Source organism: Halichoerus grypus, chromosome 5 (assembly GCF_964656455.1).
Source record: "Halichoerus grypus chromosome 5, mHalGry1.hap1.1, whole genome shotgun sequence".
In the NCBI taxonomy this organism is placed as follows: Eukaryota; Metazoa; Chordata; class Mammalia; order Carnivora; family Phocidae; genus Halichoerus; species Halichoerus grypus.
In genome coordinates this window covers 118,794,602-118,815,146 of record NC_135716.1, presented here as the reverse complement: position 1 = coordinate 118,815,146, position 20,545 = coordinate 118,794,602, and the positions used below count along the sequence as shown (strand labels likewise).

The window sequence follows — 20,545 nt, the reverse complement described above, 5'->3', positions numbered from 1 at the left end:
TGGAATACCAGAAGGAGAAGGAAAAGAAGAAATATTTGAAGTAATAATGGCAGAGAATGTTACAAAATTAATGACAGACACCAAAACAGAGGCCCAGGAAGCTTAGAAAATACCAAGCAAAATAAATATCAAAATAACTACACCTAGGCACATCATATTCAAACTGCACAAAACCAGAAACTATGAAAATCTTGAAAGAAGCCATAAGAGGATGGTAAAAACCTTACCAATTAGAGGAATTATGACAGAATTATGACAGCCTTCTCATCACCCAGCAAATGAGAAGAGTGTGGAGTCAAATATTTAAGAGTTGAAAGAAAAAAAGCCACTAACCTATAATTCTGTATCCATTGAAATTATTCTTAAAAAGTGAAAGAGAAATTCTCTTTGAAACAAACAAAAACTAAGAGTATTTATTGTCAGCATACTTGTCCTATAAGAAAAGATAAAAGAAGTTCTTCAGAGAGAAGGAAAATTACTTAGGTTAGAAATTTGGATGTACATAAAGAAAGGAAAAGCATAAGGTAAGAAAAAAAGGAAGGTAAAATATTTTTTATTCTTCGTTGATCTAAAACATAACTATTTCAAGTAATAGCAACAAGGTACTGAGTGATTATGGAATATGGATAAATGAGATGAAGGACAGCAGTGTCTATAAGGAATAGGAGAAAGGGTTTGGGAATACTCTGTTATAAGGTATCCACACTACAAGTGAAGCAGTATACTGCTATTTAAGGGTGGACTGAGATTAGTTAAAAATGTATATTTCAGGGCACCTGGCTGGCTCAGTTAGTAGAACATGCAACTCTTGATCTCAGGGTTGTAAGTTCAAGCCCCACATTGGGTGTAGAGCTTATTTAAAAAAATGTATACTGCAAAAAAAAAAAAAAAAAAAAAAAAAAAATGTATACTGCAAACACTGGAACAACCACTAAAATTTTTCTGAAAAGAAGAATAATTGATATGTTAAAAGAGTAGATTAAATATAATAATATAAAATGTTCATCAAAATCAGAAGAGACAGAAAAGTAGGGGGAAAACATATGCAATGGTAGAAAACAGTTACAAATATGGTAGATATTAATATAATTATGATAATAGGCACTTTAATGTGAATGGTTTTTAAATACACCAATTAAAATACAGATTTTGTCCGAGTGGTTAAAAAAATAAGACCCTTATATAAAAGAAAGACCTAGCTATGTATTATCTGTAAGAAACTCACTTTAAATATAAAAAATTAGATAAAAAAATAAAGGGGTTGAGAAAGATACACCATGCTATCACTAACCAAAAGGAAGCTGGAGTAACTATATTAATTTCAGACAAAGTAGATTTCAGAACAAGGAAAATTATAAGGGATAAAAAGGGACATTACATAATGATTTGGTGGTCAATTCTGCAAGAATACTTAACAATCCTAAATATTGCACTGAACAAGAGTGTCAAAATACATGAGGCAAAAACTGATAGAATTGAAGATATAGAAAAAGCCACTATAATTGGAGATTTTAACACCCCTCTTAAGCAGAAAACCAGTAAGTACGTAGATAATTGAACAACACTGTCAGTCAACTTGATTTAATTAACATTTATAGACAGTTCCATTCAACCACATCAGAATATACATTCTTCTCCAGCTTGTGTAGAGCATTCACCAAGATAGGTCACATTCTGGGCCATAAACCTCACCTTACCATGTTTGAAAAAATAGTACTCGTGCAAAGTATATTCTCAGATCACAGTGGAATTAAACTAGAAACTGATAACAGAAATTAAGCTGGAAAAATCCCAAATATAGAAGTTAATTAAAGAATGTAATTTTAAATAACATATGGGTCAAAGAAGAAGTCTCGAGAAATTTTAAAATAATTTAAATGATAATGAAAATACAATTTATCACAATTTGCGGGATTTAGCAAAAGCAGTGCTTATCAAGCAGCTTATAACCTTAAATGCATATGCAGGAAAAGGAGAAATATCTAAAATCAGTAACATGAGTTTCTACCTTAGGAAAGTAGAAAAAGAAAAACAATTTAAGCCCAATGTGAGAAAAATTGTTTTTAAAAGTTTGTTTTAGGGAAAAATCAATAAAATTGATAAGTACCTAGTGAGCCTAATAAAAAAAAAAAGATGAAGAGCCCAAATTACCAATATCAGAAATGAAACCTTGATGATCACTATAGCCCCTATGGGCATTAAAAGGTAATAAAAGAATACTATGAAAAATTCTAGGCCCACAAATTGATAGCTCTGATGAAATGGGCCAGTTTCTTGAAGGACATAGATTATCAAAACAAAGGACAAAAGGAGAAATAGGTAATCTTAAAAGATCTATATCTATTAAAATTGAATCAATAACTTGAAAATTAATAATTAAGAAATAATTTCTGAAAAAGCACAGGACAGATGGAATCACTAGTGAATTCTATCAGGTAAAACTCAATTATAAGATAACAAACAGGGGTGCCTGGATGGCTCAGTTGGCTAAGCATCTAATTCTTGATTTCAGCTCAGATCATGATCTCAGGGTTGTGAGATCAAGCCCCGCATCAAGCTCCATGCTGGGCATGGAGTCTGCTTAAGATTCTCTCTTTCCCTCTGCCCTTCCTCCCTGCCGCTCACACTCTCTCTGTCTCTTTCTCTCTTAAAAAAAAGAAAAAAAATCAAATTAAAAAGTGGGCAAAAGATCTGAACAGACATTTCACTAAAGATAATGATGGTAAATAAGTATATGAGAAGATGCTCAACATCATTGTCACTAGGGAATTGCAAATTAAAGTAATAATAAGATACTACTATACATCTTTTAGAATGACTAAAGTTGAGACATACACAAAACTGCCAGTTTCCAATAAGGATGCAGAACAGCAGGAACTCTTTTCATTGGTGGTAATAAAAAATGGTACAGCCACTTTGGAAAACATTTTGGCAATTTCTTGCAAAGCTGAACATAGTCTTACCATACATTCCAGCAATCACACTGCTAGGAATTTAATTTACTACACTGATTTTAAAACTATGTCCACACAAAAACCTACACATGAAAATTTACAGCTTCTATTCATTATTGCCAAAAACTGGAAGCAACCATGGTCCCTTCAGTAGGTGAATCGATAAACAGACTGTGGTATATCCATATGATAGTTTATTATTCAGTGATAAAAAGAAATAAGCCATAAAGCCACAGAAAGACATGCATGAATTTTAAATGCATATTGCTAAGTGGTAGAAGCAGTCTGAAAAGTTTGCATGGAGTATGACTCCAATTTTGACACCATGGAAAAGGCAAAACTCTAGCAATGATAAAAAGTTCAGTAGGTACCAATGATCCGGGAAGCACAGGATATTTACAAAGGTGGTAAACTATTCTGTATGATAATGTAATTGTGGTTACATGACATTATGCACTTGTCCAAACCCATAGTGCCTTAGTACAGAGTAAATCTTAATGTATGTAATTTTTTTATATAGGTAATTTTTAAAAACATCATTTAGAAAATTGAGGAATCCCAGAATGAAATTCAGACTGTGACAAAACAATCTAACTGTATTACAAACTTATGAAACCACCTTACTGAAGATGAGGCAAAAGGTGCTGACCTAAGTAAATTTGGACATAAGTGAAATCTGTAAGAGTAGAGGCAAAAGAAACTGTGTAGTAGTGTACTCTGGTTGATAAAGTTGTTTCCCATGGGGATAAAGTTATTAACTATACCAGGTTAACAATTCTGATATTGCCACATGTGTATACTGAAATTGAACTAGTAAGTAAATGAATGGTGGATGGTGGAAGCCAGGTTTCTCACTGTTGGAGTGGGAGTTTTCAAGTAAGCAAGGGGGAGTAAAATGAATCATGCAGTAATGAATTAGAGTTGGAGATACTAGGAAGAACTCATCTTTACCTCATTATAGACACAGATGATTACATGTAGAAATACTTACAGATATGGGTATATACACATTTGTATACACATATATTTCTTTGCTCCATCAGCTGAGAAGGCCTAGAGGCAACAACACTCCAGTAGCAACAAGCTCACCTAGTTCCCAGATCTTGGTTTCTAATACCATTGTCCAGTAAAAGGAACTAGGGCTCCTTGGAGAAATGGCTGATTCTAGGATTGGAGCAGGAAGTATACAAAATATGCATGGGCCATTTTGTAGTGTTAGAAAGTAAGGGTTCAGACATACATGCATGTGTGCATGTGCTCATACAAACATACGATTGTATATAAATGGGACATAGGAGGCAATTGAAAGAGTTTACAATGGCCAAAGCTTGAATAATTTGGGCAAAAAAATGAATAACATAGTATTGGATTATAGCTCAAAATATAAAGTAAATATCCATGAGTCCATACTGAATGTAAATAAATGATTGAATGAATAAATCGGGGAGAAGAGACACATTGTCCAGGCGAAGGAATTCCACTTTGTCTTCAAGAAATTAGAGTATAACTCCTTATTCTTTAAGTGACTTCATTCCAACAAGTACAGTATGGATGAGGGGGATGGGAGTAACTACAGTGGAGGCACTTGAAAAATACTACCTAAACCAGGTGACAAGGATAGCATCCACAGTGATAAGTCATGTTGATAATATATATCCTGAATATGGTGTGATATAAATGGCACTTTACTTATATTTCCTCAGTAGCCCATAACCCCAGCTAATCATGAAAAACAAAAAAAAACAAAAACAAAAACACTAATTGAGGAACACTCTACCACATACTTGACCAATACTCAAAATTATCAAGGTCATCAAAACAAGGAAAATCTGAGAAAGAGTCTAAGGAAACATGAGTCATGACAGCCAAGAGGAGCCAAAGGAGACATGACTACTAAATGTAATGTAGTATCCTGGATGGGATCCTGGAACAGGAAAGGGACATTAGATTAAAGCTAAGGAAACTATGGACCTTGGTTAACAATAATGTATCAACATTGGCTCATTAATTGTACAAATTTACCATACTAATGTGAGATGTTAATAATAGTTGAAACTGGGTGTTGGATATATGGCAACCCTATAGTATCTTCACAATTTTTCTGTAAATCTAAAACTGTTCTAAAATTAAAAGTTTATTTTACCAAAAGTTCCATTTTATATAGGTCTTAAAATTCAAATTATCTATTTTGTCAGGAAGTATCAAGTTGCTGGGGATTTGGAATGGAAAGAAGGAAAGATTATGAAGAGGCATGAGAAAAGTTCATTATCTTGATTGTGGTTATGGTTTCACAGTTGTATTTATATGTCAAAACATCAAATTCTACACTTTGAATATTTGCAGTTTATTGTATGTCAGTTATATTCATGAAAGCTTTTTTAACAAATAGGGAACAAACAGGAAAGAAATAAAACAATAGACCTAGAGGGGCGCCTGGGTGGCTCAGTCGTTAAGCATCTGCCTTTGGCTCAGGTCATGATCCCAGGGTCCTGGGATCGAGCCCTGCATCAGGCTCCATGCTCCACAGGAAGCCTGCTTCTCCCTCTCCCACTCCCCCTGCTTGTGTTCCCTCTCTTGCTGTGTCTCTGTCAAATAAATAAATAAAATCTTTAAAACAAAAAAAAAATAGACCTAGAACCAATTATATCAATAATTACAGCAAATGTAAATGATTTAAACAAGACTCAGCTACGTGTTGTAACAAGAAGTCAACTTTAAATATACTGATACAGTGTTTAAAAGCAAAAGAATAGGGGGAAAGATATGCAATACAAACACTGCTCAGCAAAATTTGTGTTGGCTGTATTAATATCATACACAGTCTACTTCAAGAAAATTAGCCAGGATTAAGAGGGGACATTTATAATGCTAAAAGTGTCTATTCAGTAAGAAGACAAAACAATCCTAAGTATATATATACCTAAAAACAGAGCTTCAAAACACATGAAGCAAAATTAATATAACTGAAAAGAGAGAAATAGAAAAATCTACAAAGTTGAAGACTTCTATAATCTCTCAGTAATCTATAGAACAATTAAACCAAAAATTTGAAAGAATATAGAAGATTGGAACAACACCATCAGTCAAATTGACTTAATTGATATTTATGATATACTTAACAACTATAGAAGACACTGTTTTCAAATGTTCATGGAACATTCACCATCAAAGACCATATTCTTGGTCATAAGACAACACTTAAAAAGTTTAAAAGAATTAAAAATCAAGTTCTCTGACCATAATGGAATTAATTAGAAATCAATAACAGAGGGGTACCTGGGTGGCTCAGTCAGTTAAGCCTCCGACTCTTGGTTTCAGCTCAGGTCATGATCTCTGGGTCATGGGATCCAGCCATGTGTCAGGCTCTGCTCTCAGCATGGAGTCTGTTTGAGATTCTCTCCCTCTCCCTCCCCCTCTGCCCCCACTTGTGCACTTGCTCTCTCTAAAATAAAGAAATAAATAAAATCTTTTTTTTTTTTTAAAGAAATCAATAACAGAAAGGTACCAGGGAAAATTCTCAGATACTTGGAAATTTAAATGACACACTTCTAAATAATCTTGGTCAAAGATAAAGTCTTAAGGGAAATTAGAAAATATTTTGAACTGAATGAGAATGAAAATACAATATGTTAAAATTTGTGAGATACACTTAAATCATTGTTCAGAAGGAAATGTATAGAGTTGAGTTTATATATTAGAGAAGGAGAAAAGTCTTAATAAAATTATCTAAGTTTTCACATTATGAAATTAGAAAAAGAGCAAAATAAACCCCAAAAAAGTAGAAGGAAATAAAAAATAGCAGGAATCAATAAAATTGAAAACAGATAGAGAAAATCAATGAAAATAAGAGGTGGTTTTTTTGAATCCTTTAGCCAGATTTACCAAAAAAAGGAAAGTAGGCAAATTACCACTATCAGAAACAAAGGAGGGGCTATAACTACAGATGCTACAGACATTAAAAGTGTAATAAGGGGAGATTAGAAATAACTCTATTCACATTAATTTGACAACTTAGTTGAAATAGACCATTTTGTGAAAAACAAACTACCAGTATTCCCTGGAGATGAAATAGACAACTGAATAGTACCATATCACTGAAGAAATTTAATTGGTATTTGTAAACTTTCAAAAAAGAACTCCTGGTCCAGATAGTTTTCCTGACAAATTCTACCAAATATATATCACTTTTCTGAAGTCTCTTCTAGAAAATAGGAGAGAGAATACCTCTCAACATACTTTATGAGGTCATCCTTAACCTGGTATCAAAATCATTCAAAAATAATAATGAAAAGAAAATTTGAAAATAATATTTCTTGTAAACATACACACAAAGTATTAGTAAAGTGAATCCAGCAATATATAAAAAGAATAGTACACCAAGACCAAGAGGTGGTAATCCTGGGGATTCAAGACTGGTTCAATATTTGAAAATTAATCATTAACTGTAATCTATCATATTAGCTGACTAAAGAAGTAAAACCATATGATCATACCAATACATGCTGAAAAAGCATTAGGTAAAATTCAACATCCCTCTAAGATAAAAAATACCCAGTTAACTAGTAATACAAAGGAAATTCCTTATCTCGATAAGGGGCAATTACAAAAAATGTCCACAGCTGACATCATAATAAATGATGAAAAACTAAAAGCTTTCTAAGATTGGGAATAGGGCAAGGATCCATCTTGATACTCTTGTCCAACATTATTACTGAAAGCCCTAGAGATAAAACAGACTACATCTGTTCAAAGATGACATGATTGCCTACATAGAAAATCCTAAGAACTCTACAAAAAGACTCCTAAAACTAGTAAGTGTGCTTAGCAAGATTGCAACATACAAGGTTAAAATATACAGACATATTTCTGTATACTAGCAATGAACAATTGTAAACATTTTTAAAGTACCATTTACAATAACTCCAATTTAAAAAATAATATGTAGGTATAACTCTTAATATTTTCAGGATCTTTATGCTCAAGACTATAAAACACTGATGAAAGAAATCAAAGACCCAAGTAAATGAAGAGATACACTATGATCATGGATTGAAAGACTCAATATATTTAGATGTCATTTCTCTCAATAAAAACAATCTTAATAAAGTCCCAGCAAGATTATTTTTGTAGACATAGATAATCTTAAAATACATATGGAAAGGTTAAGGAACTCTAATAGTCAAAACAATTAAGAAAAAGAAAAAAATATTGGAATATTTACACTGTAAGATTTAAGACTTACTAGAAAGCTATAGTAACCAACAGTGTACGGTATTGGTGAAAGAATTGACACACACACAAATCAGTGGAATATGATAGAGTCCAGAATAGACCCAGACAAATATTGTTAATTGATTTTTGACAAAGGTGCAAAGGCAATTCAGTTGTGAATGGATATATAAATTGTGGTAAATCCATACAATGGAATACTATTCAGCAATAAAAAATGAGTGAACTATTGAAACACAATGTGGATGAGCCTCAGTTGTTAACACTGTGCTAAATGAAAGAAGCAAGTCTTAAAAGGTTGAATCCATTTATAAAAGATATGAATCCATTTAAAACATTTTTTGAAAGGCAAAACCATTACCCTAAAAACTTTATTTGAATAGCAGGTAGGGGTCATGGTCATATTATTTGCCCTCTACATGGAACAAATACATTATTTATGTATCAAATATGCTTCCATGTTTTTCTTTTCTTTAACCTTGAAACTCTAAAGTACATAGTTACCCTTGGCCTTGGCATGATTGTGAATCTAAAGGTAGACAATGAAGTCACATGGCTATAAGGTGACCGACCATCTGAATGGAAACATTCTAATAGCAGATTCTTAGACTCTGAACAGTATTTCCAAGAACTAATTCCACCCTTCTGCTATTCTTTTATTCCCACTTCCCCATCCTTTTTTTTTTTTTTTTTAAGATTTCATTTGTTTATTTGAGACAGACAGAGAGAGGGAGCACAGAGTGAGAGGGAGAAGCAGACTATCTGCTGGGCAGGGAGCCTGATGTGGGGCTGGATCCCAGGACCCTGAGATCATGACTGAGGAGCCGAAGGCAGACACTTAACTGACTGAGCCACCCAGGCGCCCCCCACTTCCCCATCCTTATTTGAAAAATACTGCTCCCCATCCTTATTCGAAAAATACTGCATTTGAAAAAATCTTTACTTCCTTTGTTAATCACTGTTGTGCAGTACAAAGGAGCTTTGATCTAGGAGCCAAAAGACTTAAGTGACTTTGGGCAAGTCACTTAATGTTTCTAAGTTTATTTTGTCATCTTAAAGTAGAGATAATAACACCTGTCCTGCCTACTTCATTTGTAAAGATCTGATGAGCCAGTGGAAACTCCCATTTTGTATGTTGTAAAGTCATTGGTAAATAAATGTAAGGTTTCACTACTATTACTAAATATAAGAAAAAAAAAACAGTATTTTGTGGTATCTTATGGTAATCACAGGAGATTCCACTCTGAAAATTGTTATAATCTCAAAAATTAATGCAAAATGAATAATAAGGACTTCATAATCTCAAAGTTGATTACTCTGGTTTTATTATCATACATTATTTAATTAAATTATTAATAGAGTATAAAATATGCTATTACACCAAATTTGGAGTACAGGACTAGACATCTTAGTACAAATTAAAGTTCTGTAAATACCATCAGGATGAATAACAAGCAATATACTTCTTAAGATTAATTTCAATTATGAAGGAAAGAATTCATAGTTTTAGTAAAAGCTGTAGTTGTTTCCTTCTAGCAGTAGATGCCAGTAGAGTTCTTTTTAATAAAAATCAAGTTGCTTAAGTACTTCCATAGCAACAACTTCCTGGTCACATTACCATATATAGAAACATTACTCTGCAGACTAAAGATTCTACTTTCTATAAGGACTTTGTAACAAATGGAAACAGTTTTATTGGGGGGGAAAAAAAAGTACAGGTTTCAAATGTAGGGTTTTCACTCATCTAGTGAGGCTTACTTCCTCCTCCTCCTTTTTCTTCTACTTACTTTCTGTAATAGCCTTATGCATTGTTTTAAATATCTTAGTGTTCTAGTTAGGAATCTGGAATATATGTGCTAAGCTTAAGCAACGTTGAATATGCCTGCCTAACATGTTAAAAATCAATATGGTAGGGCTGAAATGTTAGGATTAGTTCATGCATTTGGTAAGGGAATACCATGAGTGCAATATTTTGGGAAGGTTAATGTGTCAGAGATGAGTGATTGAAAAAAATGACTGGAAGCAGGGAAAACAAATAATTTTAGAAATCCACATTTGCACATTATAAAAATGAAACCCAAAGAATGAACAAAATTAAGTAACTGACTGAATATAGAGAAAAAGAGTTCAATGACATTGCATAATTAAAAACATTTTCAAATATTTGATGATTTTACTTAGACCTTTAATCTATTAAAAATGAATGCTTTCTTCGACATATTTATTGAGTATGTAATATATACATTACATTTATGAATTCAAGTAATGTAATTTGAGACATAAATTTATAAACAGCAAGTTTTAACATAAAAGTTTAAATCAGTGGAGAAAGGAGAGAGCAATTTATTTTCCAGGAAATATGTGGGAAAATTCAGTGAAGAGGTGACATTTGGAGTGAGCCTCAAGAATGAATAGAATATCTGTCAAGAAAGCAAGACAGAGAATTAAGGAATTTCATCTACTTCTGCCCCTATAGTCCTTCCATGCTCTGTAGAGGTTTATTAAAGACTGCAGACACTTTTTCAGTGTCTGTTTTGTGTAAAGCACTGTCAGATGTTAATAAATATTATCTATTCTTATACACACACATTTACACAGAAAGCTACAAATTTTAAAAGCTTAGTATTATAGATACTGTTCCCTGTTTGGTTACATTGATACTAATTTTGTTACACAAAACAAAATGTACATAACAGAGCTGTTACTTGGAAAAATTCATAAGTCCATTTTGTGTGTGTGTGTTGTCCTAAACTGATTATATTATTGTTCCAATTTATTCTGTTTATTATTATTGTTCCTATTCTATTTGTCAAGCAGTTGGCAGGAAATCTGGACTAAGATATTTTTAGGTAGATCCTCTTTCTCCCAAGGAGAAAAGCATATAGATTTTTCATCCTTTAATTAGTGTCAGAAGGCAAGTAGTCAAAATCATCATTAAATGTCACAGGTTACTTTTTTCCTTCAAATGGATAATGGCAATTTTACTTACTTTTAATCAAAACAGTTGTTTTTAAGTCAGACCTAAAGTTAGGGATCAGGGAAGCAGTAGTGCTCAGTGTTAAGTTTTACAAATTAACATGTTTTAGTAAACTAGAAGGAAGTTTTTTCTCAGTTGAAATGTTTTGCTGTGGCTGATTTTATATAACTTTAAATCTTATATTTTGTTCCTTTTTTACATATTTTAGAATTTTTTTAAAAGATTTTTTATTTATTTATTTGACAGAGAGCACAAGTAGGCAGAGTGTTTTAAAATGTACTGCTGATAGACACTTGTCAGCAGATTGTAAGTTTGATAAGCAGTACTCACATACTACGTTTTTGTAGTTCCTGTATATTTTAGACTTAAGTCAGTGAGTTAGCAACATTCGGTTCTTTTTTTTAAGTGCTAGTTCAGATTTTTCTTAGTTAAAAGATGTTATAAAGTTGTTTTGCAAGAGCTTTTAATATTCATTTTATACAAGTTTTCAGTGAAAAGTTAACTGCTTATAAGGATTCATAAAATCTGTACATTAGCTGATTTCCTGGAAAAAAACACAGCCTTTTTAACATACTATTTGGAGAGTGGTTTGGCCTTAATTGTTTGCATAGGGTTGTAATACATGTTTAACTAGTTTTCTTTTTTTAAAAGTTTTTTTCAGTCTATCTATATATAAAGTCTTATCTTTAATGTTCTCATTAATATTAAACACTCTTAAGCATAAAACCTTTTAGGCTGATATTGCAAGTCTTTAAAATCCCCATCTCTAGTTGAGATGAAGGGTTTGCTAAGAAAGGCTCAGTAATGTACTGTTTTATATTAACAGGAAACAGAACAGCAGTAGTGGTTTGAATACCCTGCAAACAGGAAGTTTGACACATGCATAGCTCTTAGCTTCTGTGTAAGAACTTGTTGAGCTCCTTCTGGAAATATTTTCAGTTACTTTAAGTAAAGTGTAAATGCATATGAATGGCAGCTTATAAAGAACTACCCTGTAACCAGTATACAGGTACAACTGCTCTTCAGAAATTGGAAGGTTTTGCTAGCCGATTATTTCATAGACATTCTAAAAGTACTGCACATGACCAGAAAACTGCTCTGGAAAATGACAGCCTTCATTTCTCTGAACATACTGCTTTATGGGACAGATCAAGTAAGTTTTTTTTTTAATGATACATTTTAACTAGAAGCTAAAATACTAATTGGAATTTTAGAATCAAGCATAAAGAACAATGTTTTGTTTGTCTTTTTATGATTTACACAAGGACATTTTGCAGGATGAAGTTGCAAAATTCCACAAAAACTTGATTATAAGTTGAACTGAATCGTGTAGTTCATTGTTTTGTTTTATATGTGACCATTAAGTCACATATCAGTAGGAAATTTTCTACAGAATTCTTATATCATTTCTAGTGTATATTACTGTTTGTTTTTATTTTTTGTTCTTATATAAAAGTGAAAAGTCTAAATTTTAGAAACAAATTTCAGTTTATTTTTTTAAAAAATTTTTGGATTTATAAGCCTTAAAATTTAAAAGGGCAGAAGACTCTTGAATTTATAATTAAAGTTCTATTATGCTTACCATTTTTTATTTTTAAACACCTGTGTGAAAGTTACTTCAGTTTTTTTACAAGCAGGATTTCTAACATGAAGGCATAGTATAATTACTCTATGTGAAATCTTATATTTATAACATTATAAATATCAAAAGCTTTTATAATTATATTTTATGTTATTTATAATTACGGTAAAGGAGGAAAAAGTTGTTTATGCATACATCACATTCTTTCCAGGCATGTTAAAATGTTTGGATTTGCTGCTTTGCTCAAATGGTGACATGTAACCATTTTTGGTGACGTGCACTTTAAAAGATAAATTTCACATATAAACAATACCAGTGCCTCCATTCCACATCTCACCTTGGACCCTCCCCAAGGTATTTTTGTCATTGTGACTAAAGAACAATAGAATTACCCTTGGTACCTTTGCCCTTTTTGATGTGTTTGATAATCAAATAGCACTAGGTTTTGCCTTTTTCTGTTTATATATTCCATAGCAGTTTAAAACTCAGTTTAAAAAACAAAACAAACCAAGAATCGTTTACAAAATTTACTCCTTGGTTTTTACAGTACCTTCATGGTTCTATAGAAGTTTATTTGAATTATTTATTTACTGCATCAGAATTTTTTTTACCTTCTTCGAGCTGTTTTAAGGAGGAAGTAAAGAACACATATATTGTTAAAATTTTTCTTACTTAAAGGTTTTGATTGTTTATAATTAATCCTTACTGTAAAGCAGATTGATAGATGAGGAATCTCAAATATCTTCAAGTTAATGAACTATTAAATACTGGAAATAATACTACATTACTAAAATTAGCCATACAACAGAAGTTTGTTATTCATTCCACTTGTCCTGTTCTGTTAAATTGCATTCTCCTAGGTCCCTTTGGAATGTTTTTCATGCATTTTGAAGACCTTTTAATTAAGCATTCAATGAAGAATGAGGACAGTACTGAATTAGTTTCTGTTTCACTAGTACCTACTCCTCCAAATAGTGGGTATTTGTTTAGTAAGTGTATCTCAAATGAATGAATATCACAGGCCTGTAATAATTAAAAGTTATGTTTGAACTATACTGTCATTTTTAAACCATTTTTAAAAATATATGGGGCCTGTGATGTTTTCTGAAACACATTTTAAACCTAGAAATTGAAGATAACATCATGAGCATGATTTCTTTTAGAAAAAAGAGACTGATAAAATACTGTTAACATTCTTCTTTATTGTGGTAAATAAATAATACACTTGTAACACAAGTAAAATTAGGTGCAGAACTTATAACCCTGCAAATAATGGACATGATACAAGAAATACTTAGAGTAGCTGAATGTTCATTAATCAAGTATTCTACTCTCTTTTCTCTTTCACACCCCAAAAATATCAAAAGACACAATAATTTCATATACATAATGATCAGTATAGTAAATACAAGCTCTAGTTTTTCTACTATAGTCTGGAATGTGTTGCTGTAGAGGAGAAAACACTGATACAACAGAAACAGAGGAATCCTATCATTTCAAAATTTCAAGGTTTATTTTTGTGATGAAAACACAAATTATCATTTACAGAGTGAGTTATAGAAGGAATTTTGACTATATGAAGTTTTTATGAAAATCACATTCTTCAAAGCTACTTTAAAGCATTCTACTTGCATGACTTGTTTGACAAGAAAAAGGAATGTGTTATCTCCTGATAATAAACACTCTGAATATGCTTGATCCAAAAGTGCTATTTTAAGAAATCAACTAAGCACAGAAAATACATGTAATTTTTTAAAAATTAGATTTGTGAACTATTGAGTAAAGATTAATTACCAATTTAGGCATTTATAAAATGTAACAAGTTTTAATCCAAGTTTCTTCTCTAGTGGTAGTAAATATAGGAAGAAATACAGAATAAAAGCCACATAGTAATTTCCAGGTACCTTAACTGTGTTTCATCTTTTATTATTAAATTAAGTAACAGGAATTCCTGTTTGATAACATAAATATTTAACAGCTGATTCCATCTACATGTAAGTACAAGAAGTTCAAAAGAAAAACATGGAGGAATTCTGCTTTTTGTTCTGACTTAGAATGAACAGGAGTATTGACATTCATTGAATTCTCTTTGTAGCAAGTGTATTATGGTTAGCTTTTAAATCTTCCTTTGATCATAAACGGTGTATCAAATTATACAGTGCTGAACTTGATTGAAGTTTTCACATTTTAAATCTTGGACTTTATACACTTAATGAATGTCTAATAACATTTTAAGGACTGAATAGGTGAATACCATCAAACACTTTTCTTATTCTCCTTTCCCATGAATTGACAGGCTATTTTTCTGGTAGATACAAATCCATATGAGTGAAATTTAGATTTAAATACCATATTAAACAAATAAGCAATTTTGTATATGGATTTCTTCAGGTAGAATTAGATAGCTAACGTGGGTTATCAGACCTCTTTATCTAGTCAGTTTTACCTTTCCAAAGCTCATACAGTCTTTAAGACAATTCACTTTCATGTTTCTTTTTTTTTTTCTTAAAGATTTATTTATTTATTTTAGAGAGGGCCAGGGAGGGGCAGAGGGAGAGGGAGAGAGAGAGAGAAATCTCACGCAGACTCCGTACTGAGTGTGGAACCCAATGTGGGGCTGGATCTCACAACCCTGAGATCATGTCATGAATCGAAATCAGGAGTCAGACACTTAACCAACTGAGCCACCCAGGTACCCCTTTCATGTTTATTTCTTAGGCCACTGAATCTGTGTGATTTTAACTTCCTTTTTTTTTTTCATTGTAACTTCTATCCTAGAAGACCATCCACATTATCCTTTTATCTGCTTTTTCCATCAGCAGCTATTCCATAAGCTTCTTGGTAGTAATCCATTTTTAGTCATTTGGCAAATTTTTTGAGAATTTATGTATCATAATCTATAAATGGTCTCTGGGAAAAGTAAGATCTAGTTCTTACCTTCAAAAACGGGAATAGGAAGAGCAAACATAACAAACAACATAATATTTAAGGTATAGTGAAATGGTTACTTAAAAATATAAGTTTACTGTGGGAGCTTAGTGTAAGAAGAAATTAACATTAAGGGGAGATGGGACCTTCAAGAATATAAAGAATGAATTGAATTTTGAGACTCAGGAAAGGAAGAAAAGGTTATTTTATTATAAGAAAATAACATACACAAATATATGAAAATTTAGGATTTACTTAAAAGACATAGTAAGATATTGTCTAGAAAGGTAGTCTGTAGATCTGATCTTTGAAATCTATTATATATTCAGAATTTTGAACTACATTCTAAAAGACAGTGGGGAGCTAATCCAGTTTTTTAAAGCAGAAAATAATATATATGCAGTCTTTGTTAAAAGGGCCTAAAGAATTTTAACTAGCATAATAAAGGAAAAGTTAACTTGCTTATTCTGCGAGGAAATGTATTCGGATACTAAAGATTTTTTATTTGAGCTGGGCAGGTAATTACAACTAAGACTTTTGGTCACTGCATGACCATGGCAAATGAATAGTCAGACACTGGATTCCCTTTACAATAACAGTGCTCATTTAAGATGTTTCTTCTACCTGGAATTCCTTTTCCTTTCTTCTACCAGTGGTGAGATATGCTCGTACTTTCAGACTCTGCTCAAATATTATCTCTAACAAAATCACCAAAGCATTCTTTTCCTGTTTTTCATTCCATTAGAGTTCATAATCTCTTCCTATGTTCTCCTATCATTTTATGCTCACTTCAGTTATGGCTTATTTTATAGATTTAAAGTTATATTACATTAGTCCTTAAGTTACATATCTCCCCTATTTGAACTCTTAGAGGGCATAAATTTGTCAATTTATTTTTGGTATTGCCAGCATAGTTCTCAATAAACACTGAGTTGTTTGTTAGATTGCTGTTAAATATCACTATGGTCTTACACTAACAAGCATTCTCTAATTTGTTCTATTATGATCTTTGCAATTTATTTCAAAGGCTTATGGTCATTAACCAAAAGCAGTAAAATGCTGACCTGAGCATGGAGAATACCACATTCCAGAGGCACTAAACTCTTCAGTGTTATCTGTGTATTTTTATCATGATTGCTTATAAGAATTTGAATAATCAGCAGAACTTATACTAAACTAATTGGAAAATTAAATAATTTAAAATTAGAAAATGTTTCCATGGGCTACTTAGCAATGCCAAGTAGTATATCAAGTGTAATAACATAAAGAGTAGCTTCTATTTGCTTGTGTTTTGCAAGAATAGCCATACTACATGGTTAGAGAAAAAAGATTAAGTATATATTCTAGGTAGTGTCTTGCTACTCAAAGTGTGTTCCCAGTCCAACAGCATTAGCATCATCTGGGAGCCTGTTAACAAAGGAAGACTCTCGGGATGCTTGGGTGGCTCACTCAGTTAAGTGTCTGCCTTTGGCTCAGGTCATGATCCCAGGGTCCTGGATCGAGTCCCACATCGGGCTCCCTGCTCAGGAGGGAGTCTGCTTCTCCCTCTCCCTACTGCTCCCCCTGCTCTTGCTCTCTCTCTCTCTGACAAATAAATAAAGTCTTTAAAAAAAAAAAAAGAAAGAAAGACTCTCAGGCGCTATCAAACCTGAGTCAGTATTTTCATTTTAACAGAATTACCCAGCTGACTCATATGCACATTAAAGTTAGAGAAGCACTTTTTCCCTACTAATATTTTAATCTGATTACCAAATAATATGTCTTCATTGGAGAAAATTTGCAAACCTTAGAAAAGAACAAAGAAAAATGTAAAAAATCACACAATTCCACCAAAAGATAACCACTTCCAACATCTTTTGTATATATAGTCTTATAGATATAGATATCTTTTGTATATATAGACTACTTTTTGCATAGATAAACGAATTTCCACCAGCCCCTAAATTTGGATCTTTTAGTACACAGTGTTTCATTACATTTTTGCTCATCATAAAGAGTTGTTCCACAATATCTTTTAAGATGGCTGTTTTGTATTTGTTTTGTATTATTTTGTATTTAAAGATGTACCACAATTTATTTAACTGATCACTGGCCATCTAGATTGTTTTTAATTTTTGCTATTATATAAAAAAATGCTGTGACAAACATCCTTGTAGGTAAGTCATTGTACATATTATTTTTATATTTTATAGGACAAATTTAGAGAACTGTTATGACTATTTTAAGGCTTTTGCATTAAATTAATTGCACCCCGGGTATATAAGTAATATATCCTTTTGGAGTTAAATTTGTTTCAGTATTCAGAGATGATGTTTAAATTCCCTCATATAATTTTCTGATACATCAAACATGCTTTATTTTCTCCTTTATTATTAGTGTTTATCAGAATTATCCACTTTTCAAAATTGATCAATTATTAGTAGCAAATGGTCTGAGAGACATGTTTTAGTTGCTGAATAGACCATCATCATTAGATGTTCCTTGGTAATCAACAGACTATAATCTAGTTGGGTTGGAGATTCAGTCATATTATAAAGTATATCACATAATTCTGCTTGTGCAATATAGCAGTGACTCTTACCCCTTCATTCCCACATTCCCTGCGTGGAATACTGTCATATACATTATCACATGAAACATTTATTTACTATCTGTCAGACATTGTTCTAAGGACATTGCATATATTCATTTATGTAATCCTTTAAAAAACCCAGTAGGGTAAGTATTATTATCATTCACATCTTACAGATGAAGAGACTAAAGCACATTGAGGGACAGTAATTTCTTCAAGATAACATATCCAAAGGAAGAAATTTGAACAAAGGCAGTCTGGCTCCAAAGCCCATGCTTTTAGTACCTATTCTGTGACATCTTTCTATATGTGTATAAGAAAAACGGGTCTCTGGCTCCTATAGCAAAGATTTGTGTCTGAGGTTTCCTGTTAATGCAGAGACAGCGTGCATATTATAAGGACCAAGAAGACCAACAGGCTAGAAAGAGAACTTTGAAAATAAGATGCCATCCAAAAAAGAGCTAATAAATCGAAACTGGAGTGATATATTCTCTGAAGGATTGACTATTACTTGCAAAGTCCTAAAATAATGGCTGTTTTTAACTCAGCTTTTAACTAGTTGTATAACTAGTATGGCCCACTTAGGATACAAATAAGGTTTCATCTTTTAAATATTTAGATTAATCACTTGCACTCATCTGTTCATGTTAGCAGGACTGCTAAGTAGCTCTTTTCTTGGTGTCTCCTTCCAGCCCCCTTCACATATTGCTAAACTTTTGACAGTTTACTCATTACAGAGAGGCTAATCTTCCTTTCAAAGCATAGATGAAAAAAGAGATGAGTATTTTGATTAGTATATAAGCTAGTGGTCTCATTTTTAGCTTCATTTGATTTTGCTACTGCTCCATAGTTTCGTGGTTTAAAACTGGTCCCAAGGAATTTGATGTATCCTTGCTCTTGATGTGATGACACTGATCCTTGTGGAGACCTTAGTGGTTCTTAATAGGAGGATGACCACCCTTTCCAGTGTTGTGCTTATCCAAGGGATATATCACAGGATTTAGTTTCCTTAATTTATACTTACATGCTTCATGATACTGACTTCCATGCCAGGTTGAATGTGTGACAAGGTTATCTTTTAGCCCTTCCCCCACTGTATCAAAATCAGCCTTCCTCTCTTGAACATCTTGTCCAGGGATAGCAAACTGGTTGTCTGTAACTCAAATGTAGCTCACAGGTAAGTTTTGTTTGGTCCTCATGGTATTTTTTAAATAATTGAATTTGATACCATTATTTTATATAAAAATATAAAATAATGATTTTAAAACAAAAGATTTCATACTAATATTGGACTTTCATATCCTTGAACCATTAGAAAAGTTGATTTCAGTGGCCTCTTATTCCCACTTAAGAATAAATGGGCACTGAATGAATATCCTCTTTAATCGGGGTTTATACTGTGTGATTTACTCTGGCCTTTACTTCTATTGCTTTGCCTATATGGCCCCTGTAGGCACTTAAATTTGGCCTATAGTGCCTCTAATGTGGACCCTAAATCACCAACTCAGATTCTCCTTTACTCTTTGATAAAGCTTCTTTAGTGTGCCTACTCGTGGGCCACAGATACTATCACTAAAATTCATGGAAGAAATTCTGGTAATTCTGAACCTTAGAAAGAATGGGGTCTAGTTTTAATCCCTCCCTTTCAGGATCCCCGTTTTATTTTTAATACAAATCTACTTACCTCCTTCCCTTTAATTAGTTTTGTTTACCATTAGGTATTGGGAAGGAACAGCCTTTACTAGCTCCAAAGGGTTTTTGTTAGATCATTCCCCCAAACTAATGGATGCCTACCAGCCTTATATTTACATAATTAAGTTGTCCACTGAAGTGATTCTTCCTAGAGCAAAGAAGATCTGCTTCAGTCAACTGTCTCTACTTACATAGAAGAGCACTTGACAACTTTTTTTTTTTTTAAGATTTATTTATTTGTAGAGAGAGAAAGAGTACACACATGCACCCTTGCGAGCATGGGGAGGGGCAGAAGGAGAAAGAGGGAAAGAATCTTAAGCAGACTCCCCACTGAGCGTGGAGCCTGATATGACATGGGGCTCAATATCACAACCCTGAGACTGTGACCTGAGCCGAAATCGAGAGTTGGGCACTTAACTGAGCCACCCAGGAGCTCTGACAGCTTTTTAAAAAATGAAGTATGACTTATGTACCATAAAACTCAGTCATTATAAGTGTAGAGTTAAGTGTTTATTAATAAATTTATAGAATTGTGCAGCCATCTCCACAATTCATTTTTAGAATATTTCCATCACTTGAGAAAGTTCTTTTGTATCCTTTGGCAATCAGTC

General features: G+C 32.6%; 1 protein-coding gene across 2 annotated transcripts in view; it reads left to right on the top strand.

Annotated features, from left to right (window-relative positions):
- PRKACB (protein kinase cAMP-activated catalytic subunit beta) overlaps positions 1-20,545 on the top strand; it is a 117,072-nt gene that overhangs the window by 40,193 nt on the left and 56,334 nt on the right. The window contains exon 1 of one of the 2 annotated variants that reach the window (XM_036089904.2): positions 12,057-12,313. The exons of the other annotated variant lie outside the window; for it this stretch is intronic. Within the exon in view, the coding sequence (XP_035945797.1) occupies positions 12,130-12,313 (184 nt within the window). The 5' untranslated portion in view covers positions 12,057-12,129. Of the gene's footprint in view, positions 1-12,056; positions 12,314-20,545 lie in introns of those variants that run through there. 2 annotated transcript variants of the gene reach the window in all.